This window comes from Aethalodelphis obliquidens, unplaced genomic scaffold (genome assembly GCF_003676395.1).
Source record: "Aethalodelphis obliquidens isolate GAN/ISIS:26980383/991018 unplaced genomic scaffold, ASM367639v1 scaffold42, whole genome shotgun sequence".
In the NCBI taxonomy this organism is placed as follows: domain Eukaryota; kingdom Metazoa; phylum Chordata; class Mammalia; order Artiodactyla; family Delphinidae; genus Aethalodelphis; species Aethalodelphis obliquidens.
In genome coordinates this window covers 1,288,534-1,302,300 of record NW_020837986.1, presented here as the reverse complement: position 1 = coordinate 1,302,300, position 13,767 = coordinate 1,288,534, and the positions used below count along the sequence as shown (strand labels likewise).

The window sequence follows — 13,767 nt, the reverse complement described above, 5'->3', positions numbered from 1 at the left end:
TGCTATGTGCTAAGCCCTGGGGATAAAATGGCAAACAAGACAGACAATGTCCATCCCTGCCTGGCATCTTGTGAGGCTGATGTGATCTCACCCCATTTTGCAGATGGAGACACTGAGGCTCAGAGAGGAAACTTGCCAAGCTTAGGGCTGCCAAGTACGGTTGTGCAGGTTGTGCCCTGCACAGAGTTAACAGGCGGAAGAGGGGGGTGGGGGTGAAGTCCAGCCAGTGTTCTGCTTGCCCAGCCATGTGTCCTAGCCCAGGGAGCATCTTCTCAAAAGGCGACGTTTTTCTTATTTACGAAAGGTGCCATATGGGCTAGTGATAACCCCGCCCAAGGTTGCACAGGGACTGTCACAGAATTGGAATCTGTACCCCAATATGGGCCTCTACACCCAGAGTTCTTTCTAGCGCACTGAACCATCCAAAGTGGCAATGCATGGAGTCTCAGGTTGCCTTTGCCCCGAGCCTGGCCTGTCGGATGTTTGGGTCCAAAGGAGGTAGAACCAGACTCTGAGTAGCGTCAGCTCAGCTGGAAGGAACGTGGAGACCTCCTCCTGATTTTACAGGTGGGAGAAGTGAGTCCAGGAGAGAGCCAGGGGCATGACCTTGCCTTGGGCTCCTGATCACCTGGTCAGGGCTGGGCGTGAGGCCGGGCTGGTGGGAGGATGCCCACCGCCTTCTTGTTTCTCCTCCCCTCTCGGCTCAGACCTGTTTACTCTCTTCTCCCTCCTCCTCCCAGTTCTTTTTTGTTCCCTCCTGGAGGGGAAGGGGGGCTGGAATCTAAGTGGAGGCAGCTGTTCCCAAGGCCATGGGGCAGGAGCCGCGGGGAGCCTCCGTTAACCAGCTAAAGACTTGGGGCTGCAGGTCAGTGTGGCCGCTGAGCCCAGGTGGCTTTGTTCCAGCTCAGGGAGCCAGCGAGTGAATGGGAGGGAGGGGCGGAGGGCGTGGTGTGTGGCAAGGAGTGTGGCCTGGCAGATGTGGGGGGCAGCAGGGGACGCTCGTGTACCCCTCACGTGTAGGTGCAAGAGTTGTGTGTCTGTGTTGTGGGTGGAAACTGGTGTGTGACGCTGTGTTGCAGTTGGAAGGTACAAGAGGCAGCCGCTCAGCCCTGGGTCTGGATCCACGATGTCCCCGGACAAGTCACTGCATCTTTGAGCCTTAATTTTCAGCAAAATGGAACCGATTTTACTCCCACCTTGCAACTGGTTGGGAGGATTAAGTGCCTAGCTAGGGGACAGGTGCCTAGTTGGGTTCCAGGAAAATGACTCCCGGAGTGAGAACTACTGTTATTCTAATGAGCATTCCGAAATGTCTGGTAAGGGGGACACAGATGACCCTTCAACCCAGTGTGTGGTCTGTGTGCCTGGGGGTGGGAGGCACCATGTATGGACATGGCAGCATTGCCAGCGGTCTGAGAAGGACAGGAGGCATCTGTGGTCTAGGTTCTGCTCAGTTCTCACTGCCCTACTTCTCATTTGGTCAGCCAGGATCTGAAGGGCAGGAAGGGGAACAGCAGCTGGTGTGGGTGGAAGAGTACAGCGACAGAGTGTGGGTATGTGTCTGCTAGTGTGTGTGTGCGTGTGCACACATGCAAAGAAAGCCTGGGAATGACGGTCAAGAGTGCGGATCTGGTGGCCATCTGGCTAGGTTTGAAACCTAACTGTGTGACCCTAAGCAAGTCACTTAACCTCTCTGGTCTTTGGTTCCCTCTTAGAAATGGCGCTAATAATAACACCTACCTCACAGGGTGGTTGTGAGGATTAGACAAGTACTACCAATAATACACTTTTAACAGCGCTGGGCACCTAGCACATAACGTATGGATTAGCTCTTATTTTTATTTGCTCAGCAAGACTTTGTGACAGGCCTGTATAAGGGCTTCACATGCACGAGCTCCTCCAGTCCTTGCAGATAACAGTCATCACTGCCGCTGCCGTTTTACACATGAGGAAGCTGAGGCTCAGAGAAGCCAGGTGCCTCGCCCTGGGTCAAACGGGCTGGTTAGTGGCAGAGCCAAGTTCCCAAGCCACGTCTGTCTGTCCAGATTCCCAGATCTAACTAAGGGCACCCTCCTGAGGACCAGCCAGGTATACCTGCGGGTGCTCCCACACCCTGGGCACAGCACAAAACGCTGCTGCTGTCAAGGTCAGGGTGAGAGAAGTGGGGAGGGTATTCTTCCTGCCTTGAGTGCATGTGGGTTTTCTCCACATAAATATGTGTATAGATAGCTCACACAGGCACGATAGATATGAAAGTCTGCAGATTCATGTGTGTCCAGGCTGCCCGGTGCTCCTGTGTCCAGGCTCGTGTACATGCAGCAGGCTGAATGATGCGGCCCCCACCTGAGCTACTAGTGGGGGAAACTCTTCAGATGCAAAAGGGGCTGCTCCCCTGACCCAGGGATTCTTCTCTGCTCACCCCATTCTGTCTTCGACTCTTTCCCCTCCCCCTAACCCTTTTAAAGCACACACTCAAAGCCTGCACATGACACCTAGAAATTTGTGTGTGGTTAGTTCTGGTTGCAGAATGAAGGGGAGAAACAGTTGTCCAGAGCACCGAGAAAAATGGTAATGTTCATTTCCTGAGGACCTATTATGTACCAAACACTTAATCCTCCCTCTAATCCCGGTACCACCGAGCGTAGAACCTGGTCCATGATAGACATTTAGTACCTATTTTTTTGAATAAATGAATGAGGCAAGAACTACCATGACACCCATTTTAGAGATGGGAAAACTGAGGCTTGGAGTGGGTGCAGTGATTTTCCCACAATTCTACAACTGAGCTAGGATTCATGATTCTAAAGTGCATGTACTTTCTGCTGCACCCCACTGTGGACTGCTGGGAGGAAATGAAGTGTTTACTCTCTCTCTGGTCCAGTGTGGGCTTTCCTGTTTTTGGCATTCAAGCAAGACTCACGAGGGGGCTGGGGCTGGTAGGGCTGGGGCTGGGCTGATAAACAGCCGGTCTATCTGCAAGGCTGCCTAATCCAGGCATGGGCCCATCTGAGCCCTCTCCTCCTCCTCTCAAAAGCCTTCCAAGACTTCCCACTGCCTAGGGATAAAGTCCCACACCTTCATCTGACATTCAAGGCCCTTCACAGCTTGTCCCCAAGTGCCCCCCATGACCTCATCTCCAGCCCACCCCCCTCACGTGAGCTCATCCAGCTGACCTCCCTGCCCCTGAACTTAACCTCCTGGCTCCATGATTCTGTTCCTGCCATCAGGCCCTCACTATCACTCCACCCTGGAGTGCTGTCCTCCCATTCCAACCTCGTCCTCTTCATCCTTGCTCGGGGGCCATCCCTCCTTGATGCCCAGAGTCCTTGCCCCTGCTTGGAGCTCCTTAGTCCTTAGCCCCTGCCTCAGCCCACTCAGGCTTACATCTGTCACTAGATTCACTCACACGGGGCCCCAGCCTTCCCATCGCCCCCATCTGACTCTCTGGGCCTCACGCACAGGGAAGGGCACAGTGTAAGGTTGGAAATAGTTCTAACTAAAAAGAGAGTCAGAAGCAGGAGTGAAATGGCAGGAGGCTGGACTCAAGAAGCGGACAATCATGGGTTAAATCTCATTCCTTCCCCTTTCAGGCCGAGTGACACTGGGAGACTCCCTTCTCCTCTCAGACCCTCAGTTCCTTCATCTGTAGAATGAGTTAACTACATCCTGAGGGCCAAACGCCACAGTATGAGGCATCTTCCACTCTCTCCAGTGCAGCGACTCAGAAAAACCACTCTGTACATCTGTATTTCTGTATTTCCAAGGTGCCTACTATGCTAGGCAAAATCTCCCAGGATACCACTTCATTTCCAGGAATGCACTAAGCTTGTTCCTGCCTCTGGACCTTTGCACTTGCTGTTCCTTCTACCTGGACAGCGCTTCCACACATCTTTGTTTGGGTGGCTCTCTCTTGATCATTCTGATGTGAACACATTTGCCAGCTCCTTGACAACTTAAGCCAAAGTAGCCCCCTGTGGCCCCAATCCTCCTTATCCCATTACATAGTAGTTTATTTTCTTCATAGCTCTTATCAGCAATGATCCCTTTTAACCATTTGTTGATGTGTCTCAACAGCTACTTGTTGACTGTCTGCCCCCCCCAACGGCCCGCAAACTCCATGAGGGGAGGGACTGGGTCTTATCACCGTTTCCCCATTTCCTGGGTCAGTGGCTGACATGACATGACTCAATGCGTAGGTGCTGAGTCTAGGGCCTTTGGAACTGGGGGAGCTGGAATATAAGCTGGGCTCTGGGCCGCACACGCGGCCTGTGAGGACCGCTTCTCTGGCCTCCCATTTCCACGCCTGTCCCCTATGGACTGGGCGCTCCTCTCCAGCTCTGCCCGTGGCTGAGTCATCTCAGGCCTGGCTCAGGGCTGGGCATGGAGGAGGAGTTGGGTAAATGTTTGTCGTATGAAATTGGACCTGTCTCAAGCTCCTCACCGCCTCCATATCTGAGGGGCCCCAGGGAAGAGGCAGCAAAGAGAGATGAAAAGAGGTGAGAGCAGGTTTCCAAGTTGGCCCTTTCAGTGCAGATAAAAGCGGGGGGTGGGGGGAGGGAAGTCAACGGAGAGTGGGAGGGAGAGGACTGAGAGGGGGTGTGGAGAGCTGTACTGGAGAGGGGGGGGCCAGGCAGACTGAAGCAGGGACCTGGGAGGCAAGGATGAGGCTCCTACTGCAGGTTCTTAACTCCTCCCCTCCCTGGGCCTGAGTTTCCTGCCAAACATGGGTGATAATGCCCTCCTGGGAGAGGTCTGGGCTGAGCCCAAGGCTGATGGGGATGTTTAAAGACTGTACCTACCAGTAGCAGGGATGGAAGGGCGGTGGAGGAGTTCAGAGGCAGTGGAGGGCAGTTTTGGCCTTGAGAAGGGTGGAGGCAGCCCAGGAGGCATTCTGGACCTCTGGACCAGTCTGAGCCCCTTGGCCTACCTTTGAGGCCCGTCAGACCTCTCTCACTAGCTCATCTCCCTCCGCCTCCTGTAGCTATCACAGTCTACTCTTTTCCAGGCACACCTACCACTCCCCTGCCTCCATACGCCTGCACCCGGGAATGGCCTTCTCTTCATAGTTGTACCTGACCAGGCTCAGGTATCCAGCTTAGTTCAATTCCTCCCTCCTTCAAGAAGTCTTTCTAGACCCCTGAGGGTAGCTCCTAGTCTGGAAGTGCATGAGTAATTAAGCAGGATGGCATCTTTGTGTCCTCACCTCGGGTTGCCATGTAAGGTTGCACAGCCTGCACACTGTACAAATCTGAGCCGTTCACACGGATGATGGTGGGAATGTCACGCATCTGGAGTTATGTGATGCAGAGATCCTCAAAGTAACTTCCCTTCCCTCTTTCTCCAATGCTCAGCACAGAGCTAGGCACACAGTTGCCTGAGGGATCATTCACTGACTATATAACAGGGGTTTTAGGGAAAAAGCAGGAAGCTACAGGCTCTTTTTCCCATCCATCCAACAATGGCCATCCGCCCCACCCCGACCTTCTCCTCTGGATCACTTTCTATCTGACATTCTTCCAACCTGGGCCACAGTCAGGGACTCCCTAACCGCTGCAGCTCTCAAACCCTTCCTGGGACACTGATAGTGCCGCAGCATCCCCTCCCCTCCACCCACCTGCCCCGCTCACTGCTCTGCCTCTCTCTCTGTGTTTGATTCTATTTCTTCCCCTTTCTGGCTTTCTCTCCAAGTCTCCTCTCTCTGTTCCTACAGTGCCAGGTAGGTCCCTCTGTCCTTTAGTTACTCCTGCCCTCTTTCCACCGGCTCTCCTCCTTCTCTGGTCACTTCCTCTCATTGTTGGTCTCGCTACCCCTCCATGAGTCTCTCTCTTTTCTCAGTCTTTCTCTGATTTTACATGTCATTCATTCACCATGCGTCAGGGAGTGTCCACCGAGCACTAGGCAGTGGGTGAGGCGCTGAGGATACAGCCGTGAACACAGACATGCATCCCTACCCTCCTGGTGTTTATCTTTTGGGGGGGTACAAACGAAGTCATCAGGAAAAGGGATACGAAGTGTGGGGACAGGTTGGGGTGGGGTTGACATTTTAGAAAGAGTGGTTGGGGAAGGTTGCACTGAGAAGCTGATGCTTGAGGAAAGTCCTGGAGGAAGTGAAAGGACCAACCATGGGGATATTAAGGGGGAGAACATTCCAAGCAAAGCGATCAGGAGCTGCAAAGGCCCCGGGGTAGAGGCGGGCTGGGTGTATCTGCGGAGCTGGGCGGAGGCCAGTGTGGCTGAGCAGAGTGAACCAGGGAAGGAGGGTCGTGGGAGGTGATGTCTGAGAGGTTACAGTGAGGCCACACCGCATAGGGTCTGGGGGGCACTGTGAGGGTCTGGGCTTTTATCCTGAGCCCAAGAGGTGCCTTTGGAGGGCTTTGAGCAGAGGAGGGCCACGCTCTGATTTACATTTGGGTGGGATCAGTCTAGCTCCTGTGCCCATTCTAGACTGAAGAGGTGTGAGGACACAGGCAGGGAGTCCAGCGAGGAGGCGGTAATCCAGGCAGGAGAAAGAGGTGGCTTGGACCAGGGTGGCAGCAGCGGAGGAGGTGAGAAAGGGTCTGATTCTGCTGATGATTTTAAAGCAGGGATGACAGGGGCTGCTGATGGACTGGAGGGAGGTGTGAGAGAAAAACAGAGCTCGAGGATGGTTTTCAACATTTTTGACCTGAAAAGCTGAAAGGATGAAATTATCTTTTTTTTTTTTGTGGAGGACTGAGGTTGAGCCCAGGTCACTGTGTTGTGTCTGTCACACCTGGTTCTCTCCTTATCCTGGGTCCCTTGTCTCTCTGCGACTGTTCTCTAACCTGTTTCCTTTGTCTCCTTGGCTCCCGGCCTGTTTCTCTCCATCTCTGTGTCCATCTCTCTCTCTCCCCTCCCCCCACACCATCTTTTCCCCCTCCCCTCCCCGCCCTGCCCCCTCCCCCTCTGCCCGCCGTCTGTCCGAGGGCGCTGACGGGGTAGCAGGCAGCAGGCGTCGGCCCCGGGCGGGGGTCTCACCGGACGGGCCGGTTGGCGGCGTCGGGGTCCCGCGCCGTCACCACGACGACCAGGGAGCCCACCTGCGCGTCCTCCTGTACCTCCAGGAGGCCGAAGGGCTGCTGGAACTCGGGGGGCTCGTCCACGTCGGTCACGGCCACACGCACGATCGCCTGGTCGCGGAACGTGCCCAGGTCAGCGAAGCGGGGGTCCACGAACTTGTTGAGCGCCTCCAGGACCACGGTGTGCACGGGCTGGGACTCGAAGTCCAGGCGCTGGTGGGGAGGAAGCAGAGGGCCGGTGAGTGGGTTGGGGTCTGCTCAACACCTCCGGGCGGACAGATCCTAAGTCAGGGGGGATGGGCCCCGAGAGGGCGGAGCTGGCCCAAGGTGACAGCTGACTCAGCAGGGCCTCCGGAGTATCAGGCTACACCACGGAACCGGCTGTCCAAGACCCAGACCAACCCTCTCTGGTTACAAGTGGAGAAAGTAAGGCCCTGCTGGGGACAGTCTTGTCCAGGGACACAGGGTCAAGTACTGATACCCAGACTTCCCGCTACAGAGCACAGTAGGTTGGGGCATTAATTTATTAACTTACAAAGCGCTATGTGCCTGTGTTCTAAACATAGTGGCTCATCTATTTTACAACATCCCAAAGAGGCTTGTATTATTATTATCACATTTTACACACAAGGAAATCGAGGCCCAGAAGGCTCTGTAACTTGCCCAAGGTCGGATCCCAAGCCCCAGGCCCATGAGAGGAAAGGTACTGGATCCGCGGCTGACTGGCTCTGTGTCTGCCGGCAGTCTGTTTGGCCTTCTGGGCCTCAGGTGGGAGGGTTAAATGACACGTTCCTGGTATATACTGGTGGCAGCTGCTAACGTGAGTCGAGCCTGATAAGCCTGGCTGCCTTAGAGCTTTCCTCCGAGATCTGGCTAAAGCCATGCTGAGCCCTGCTTCTCATCAGAGAGTGCTGGTGGGTGACCCTCTGATGGACAAGCTCCATGGCTGTATGGGTGCTGGCCTCCTAAGGACAATGCCTTAGAGCAAAGAGAAATGGCACTGGTGGAACCACAGGCACCTCCGTTACACGGTGGGGGAGCTATCTGAGCAGCAGGGGCCACCTTCCTGGAGATCTGCCCTGTGTGTAGGGACCGTCCTTTCCTCTCAGAACCTCCCATCCCCCGCCCCCTTCTCCAGCAGCGAAAAAAAAAAAAAAAAAAAAAAAGAAGGGCTACCTCCTGCCTCCTTCCTCCATCCTGTTGCCTGGGAAATCAGGATGCAGGGAGGCAGGCGCGGGCCTGGTCTGGGAGTGAGCGATGGGCTCTGGAGCTAGGTCATCCATCAGGCGGGGGCTCTGCTCCCTGAGCCAGCACTGACTCCACAGAGGCACCTCGGGCGCCACTGCTGGAGCAGGCGGGAGGGGAGCCCAAGAGCCAGGGAGGACAGGGGGGCAGGATAGAGGCAGCACTGTGGATGAGAGCAAATGCTGTGCTGGGGTCCCCAGGCTGGGCTTGGGGCCTGATTCTGTTGCTGTGTGATGCTGGGCTTCTCTGGGCCTCCAGTTCCCCATCTGTGAAATGGGCTCATCTTACAGTGAGGACAAATGGAGGTCAGAAGACTGAAAACCACTTAATGCTTAAAAGGGTGGATCCTGGAGCCAGACTGCCTGGACCCATAGCCCTACAACTGCTCTGTAAGATGCATGACCTTGGATGCAAATGTCTGAAGTTCTCAGGGCCTCAGTTTCTCATCTATAAAATGGGCAATAATAGTACTTCAGAGGGTCATTGTAGGGATCAATTGAGTTAATACATGGAAAGCAGTGGAAGGATTCCTGGCACAATGTAAACACTCATTATAAGTATTAGTATTATATTATTATCCTTGTTGAAGAAACTGGGAGTTTTCTCTATCCTCAAGCCCTCAAGCCCAGGTAGAGAGTTTGCTTATTGAGTGAATGAAGGGCCGTCGGGGGGCAGATGTTTCTGTGGGTCCCAGAGGGCAGAACCTGGGCTGATAGGAGCAGATTGAAGGAGACGGATTCTGGCTGAATGGGAGGAGGAAGAGCTGGACGATGGTAGGGAGTGAGCATCCCATCCCCGGGCACGTACAAAGGCCTATGACCATTTGTGGGCCAGGGCAGGGGATTTAGACCTCCCATGGGACAGCAGGGTTGGAGCGGACAGGCTCAAAGGCCTGCGCGGCCCTGAGTTGCCAAGCCTGTGACCAAGTCCTGGAAGATGGATTTTTGCTTTTTTATTTGACCTCCGTCCGCTTTCCATAGGGGTTGCTGACTTTGCTGTTTTAGCTTCTGGTTCCGAGGCTGGCCAGTGGGTGAGGAGGCTGTTAGACTCAGGAAGGAGAGGTGTGCTCTTGGGCGAGCCCTCTTACCTCTCTGAGCCTCTGTTTACTCACTTGTAAAAATGGGCATAATATATTTCCTTCAGAGGGGAACATGAGGATTAAAGGAAACAATGAGTGTGAAGGGCCTGGTATGAACTTGAAGTAGCTCAGCATAGTGTTGAAGAGCACAGATTCAAATCTGGATTGAATCCTGGCTCTTGACAACTAGCTGTGCAACCTTGGACAAGTCACTTAACCTCTCTGTGCTTCATTTTCCCATTTGTAAAATGGGAATGACACCAGGTTGGTCCAGAGTTTCCGGAGAGACTTAATCCCTGGAGTGGAGTGGGGTGGGGATATTTGGCCACTCAACAGACCCCCTGACCCTGCTGCCCTGGGGCCTGCCTCCCCCACCCCTCCTGGGGCAGCCCCGCACCTTCTGCACTACGATGATGGCCTCCTGAGTGTCGCTGTCTGTGGTGACCTTGAACACATGGCCGCCGCTGCCGCTCTCCTCCCTGAGGTGGTAAGTCATGTCTGTGTTTTCGCCCACGTCTGAGTCCTCGGCCTTCACGCGTCCCACAGCTGTGCCGATGGGGGCCGACTCCTGAATGCTGAACTGGTACATCTCTGTAGGGAATACAGCTGTGAGCAGGGATGGAGTGACAGCCCCTCCCCCAGCTCCCACCAGCGCTAGGGGAGAGGAGGGGGGTGTCTCAGATGGGCTCCTTGGGGGGCAGTGTCTTAAAGGCGCTCCCTGCTTGGCCAGGACTGATGCTGGGAGAGGTGCGTCCCCTGCAGAAATGTGGGATGCAGTGCAAAGAGGAGGGTTTTAATTCTCACCCTGGCTTTATTCTCTGATTGACTTGGGAAAGTGCCTGCAGTTCTTTGGGACTCAGTGTCCCCATCTGCCCAGTGAAGGGACAGAGGAGCACAGTGATCAAGGCTAAGGCTCTAGAGTCAGTCCCAGCTGCGTAATCCCAAGCTTTGGTTTTCCTCATCTGTAGAATGGGAATAATAACAGTGCCTTCCTAACAGCACTGTTCATCCTGCAATTAACTCAGATGATGATGCCTGTCAATTGCTTAGCATAGGGCCCAACACCTGGTAGCTACCCAATAAATGGAACAAATTGCCTTAGAATAGTGGGGCTTCATGCTGATTTTTTGTTGCTGTTGATGTTAATGATATTGGTTCCTTCATTTCCACATATTTATTTAGTATCTATGATGTCCCAGATGCAGCTCTATGCACTGGGGTTCCAGCAACAAGCAAAACAGACCCAAATCCCAGGGCTCACAGTGCTTTCCTCTTAATGGAAGGAGAAAGACACTAAACAGTCACATCAGTAAAACAGCAGGTCAAATGGTACTTTGGAGAAAAATAAAGCTGGGAAGGGAAATGGGAGTGATGATGATGGTGTGTGTGGAGTTTTAAATAAGGCAATTGAGGAAAAGACGACATTTCTGCAAAAGTCTGAGGGAGGTGAGGGAGTGAGTCAAGCAGATATTTCAGAAGGAGCATTCTAGACAGAGGAAACAGCAGGTGCAAAGGCCCTGAGGTGGGTGCAATGCCTGGCGTGTTTGAAGAATGGCAAGATGACCATTGTGGCCAGAGGAGGTGGGGAAGCAGGGGGAAACCAGAAGGAATGAGGGTCAGGTGGGACGCAAACAGCTCCCTGCTCTCCTCCCAGAGCCGAGATGAAGGTGAGGGTGATTTGCTAAATGATGGGCCAGCAGGAGTTGTGGAGATGGGGATGTGTCTCTTGGGACCCCCTCTGGTCTGGATACCCTTGTGTGGAGTGGCTGCCTCTGATTCACTGTCACATAAACAGCCGGGCTGGGGGGCGCTTTAACACAAGCTGACCTCGCCGCTCCCCTGCGTTCACCTTGCCATAGCTCACCGCTGCCCTTGGGATGGAGTTGTATAAGCCCCTTGGCCTGCCCTGCAAGATGCCTGCTGCCTGGCCCCTGCTGACTTCTGCAGCCTCATGCCCCCAACCGCCTACCCTAACTTGAGCTTCAGTCGGGCTGAAGTTCTTGTAATTCCTTCAGGATGACTTGCTCTGTCCCACCTCTAGACATTCCCTCTCTTTATTCTCCTCTCTGCCCTCATCTCCCCTGTTCCTACTCTTTTTTAGTCTCACTGAATATTACCTCCAACAGGGAAGCTTCCCAGACCTCCAGGCTCTGTTCCTGTGTGTCTAGGGCCCCCAAGCTCATCCCATTGTAAGGATTACTGCATTTCCCTATCATTTTCTGTTTATTCTCTCTCCCTCTCTCTCTCCCCCTCCCTCCCTCAGGGGTGTGAGCTCCGGCAAGGCAGGGACCACATCCCTTATTCATCAGGCATTCCCGGTGCCTGGCAGAACACCAGGCTGTCACATAAGTGAAATGTGTGAGTGACTAGTGAGTGAATGAATGAAAAGCAGCATGAGATACTAGTATACACTCACCAGATTAACACAAATGAAAGAATCTGACAGTACTAACTGTCGGTAAGGATATGGTATAATGGACACATGCATTTCTTCGTGGGGGAAAACAATTTGGCTTTGTTTAGTAAAATTGAAGATGAGTTTATTCTGCTCCTCTGTACACTACAGAAATGTATGCAAAATGGCACTAGGACACATGCAACAATGTTCAAAGCAGTTGAACATTATATATATATATAGAGAGAGCAATTATATCCTCTATAATAGCCTCAAACTGGAAACAACCCAAATGTCCACTGACAGGAGAATAGATAAATCATGGAATACTATACAGCAGTGAAAATGAATAAATTATAGCTACAAGCAACAACATGTGATTTCACAAACATAATTTTGAGAGAAAAAAAGCAAGACACAAATCATTTGTATTGTGTGGCTCCATTTAGATAAGGTTAAAAAACATGAAATTAAACTAAATGTTAGGCGATGCCTACATGGGTGAATCAACCCTAAAGGAATGGATAAAGAAGATGTGGTATATATATAAACAATGAAGTACTACTCAGCCATAAAAAAGAATGAAATTTTGCCATTTGCAGCAACATGGATGGACTTACAGTGCATGATGCTAAGTGAACTAAGTCAGACAGAAAAAGAAAAATACTGTATGATATCGCTTATATGGGGAATCTAAAAAATATAACAGGGCTTCCCTGGTGGCGCAGTGGTTGAGAATCTGCCTGCCAATGCAGGGGACACGGGTTCGAGCCCTAGTCTGGGAAGATCCCACATGCCGCGGAGCAACTAGGCCCGTGAGCCACAACTACTGAGCCTGCGCGTCTGGAACTTGTGGTCCGCAACAAGAGAGGCCGCGACAGTGAGAGGCCCGCGCACCGCGATGAAGAGAGGCCCCCGTTCGCCGCAACTAGAGAAAGCCCTCGCACAGAAACGAAGACCCAACACAGCAAAAATAAATAAATAAATAAAAATTTAAAAAATATAACAAACTAGTGAATATAATAAAAAAGAAGCAGACTCACAGATATAGAGAACAAACCAGTGGTTACCAAGGGGGAGAGGGAAAGAGGAAGGGTCAAGATAGGAGGAGGGGATTAAGAGGTACAAATTATTAGGTTTAAAATAAGCTACACGGATATATTGTACAACACAGGGAATATAGCAAATAATTTGTAATAACTATAAATGGAGTATAACCTTTAAAACTTGCAAATCACCATACTGTGCACCTATGATTTATATAATATTATACATCAACTATACTTCAAGCAAAAAGAAAAGCAAGGAGATGATCACAAAAGCAGATGGAAGTTAACTCCGGAGGAGGGTTTGGGGGGAGAAGTTATGATCAGGAAAGGGCTTGAGAGTGGCATGGACATATACAGACTACCAAATGTAAAATAGATAGCTAGTGGGAAGCAGCCGCATAGCACAGGGAGATCAGCTCGGTGCTTTGCCACCACCTAGAGGGGTGGGTTAGGGAAGGTGAGAGGGAAACACAAGAGGGAGGGGATATGGGGATACATGTATACGTATAGCTGATTCACTTTGTGATACAGCAGAAACTAACACATCATTGTAAAGCAATTATACTCCAATAAAGATGTTAAAAAAATTAAAAAATAAAATAAAGGAATAGCTGGATGGGAAAAAAAAGAGAAGGGGCTTTTGGGGGCTTCTGGGGTCCTGGCTGGTGGTTACAGGAGTGTTTGCTTTGTAATTATTTGTCGAACTGGACGTTTCTATTTTACGTACTTCTGTTTGTGTGTGTATTTCACAATAAAGAAAGAATGAAGAAGTACATGAATGAATAAACAGGAGTCTTCTGGGGGACCCTGGCCCCTCTGCTCTGCCCTACCCCTTCTGGCTCAGGGCTGGCACAGAGCATCACACAACTGGGCAGAAGACTGGGTGGTCCCCGCCCCTCCACACGGTGCTTTGAAGCTTCCCATCAGTGAGTGGGGCTGGGCTGGAGGAGTGGCTGGGGGTGG

The 13,767-nt window shown here is 52.2% G+C and overlaps 1 protein-coding gene across 1 annotated transcript in view; it reads right to left on the bottom strand.

Moving 5' to 3' along the window:
* Positions 1-13,767, bottom strand: part of CDH22 (cadherin 22) — a 70,349-nt gene that overhangs the window by 23,036 nt on the left and 33,546 nt on the right. Inside the window, exons 5-6 of the mRNA XM_027078162.1 lie at positions 9,758-9,951; positions 6,997-7,250 (exon numbers count right to left, since the gene is read on the bottom strand). Coding sequence (XP_026933963.1) covers positions 6,997-7,250; positions 9,758-9,951 — 448 coding nt within the window. The remainder of the gene's footprint in view (positions 1-6,996; positions 7,251-9,757; positions 9,952-13,767) is intronic.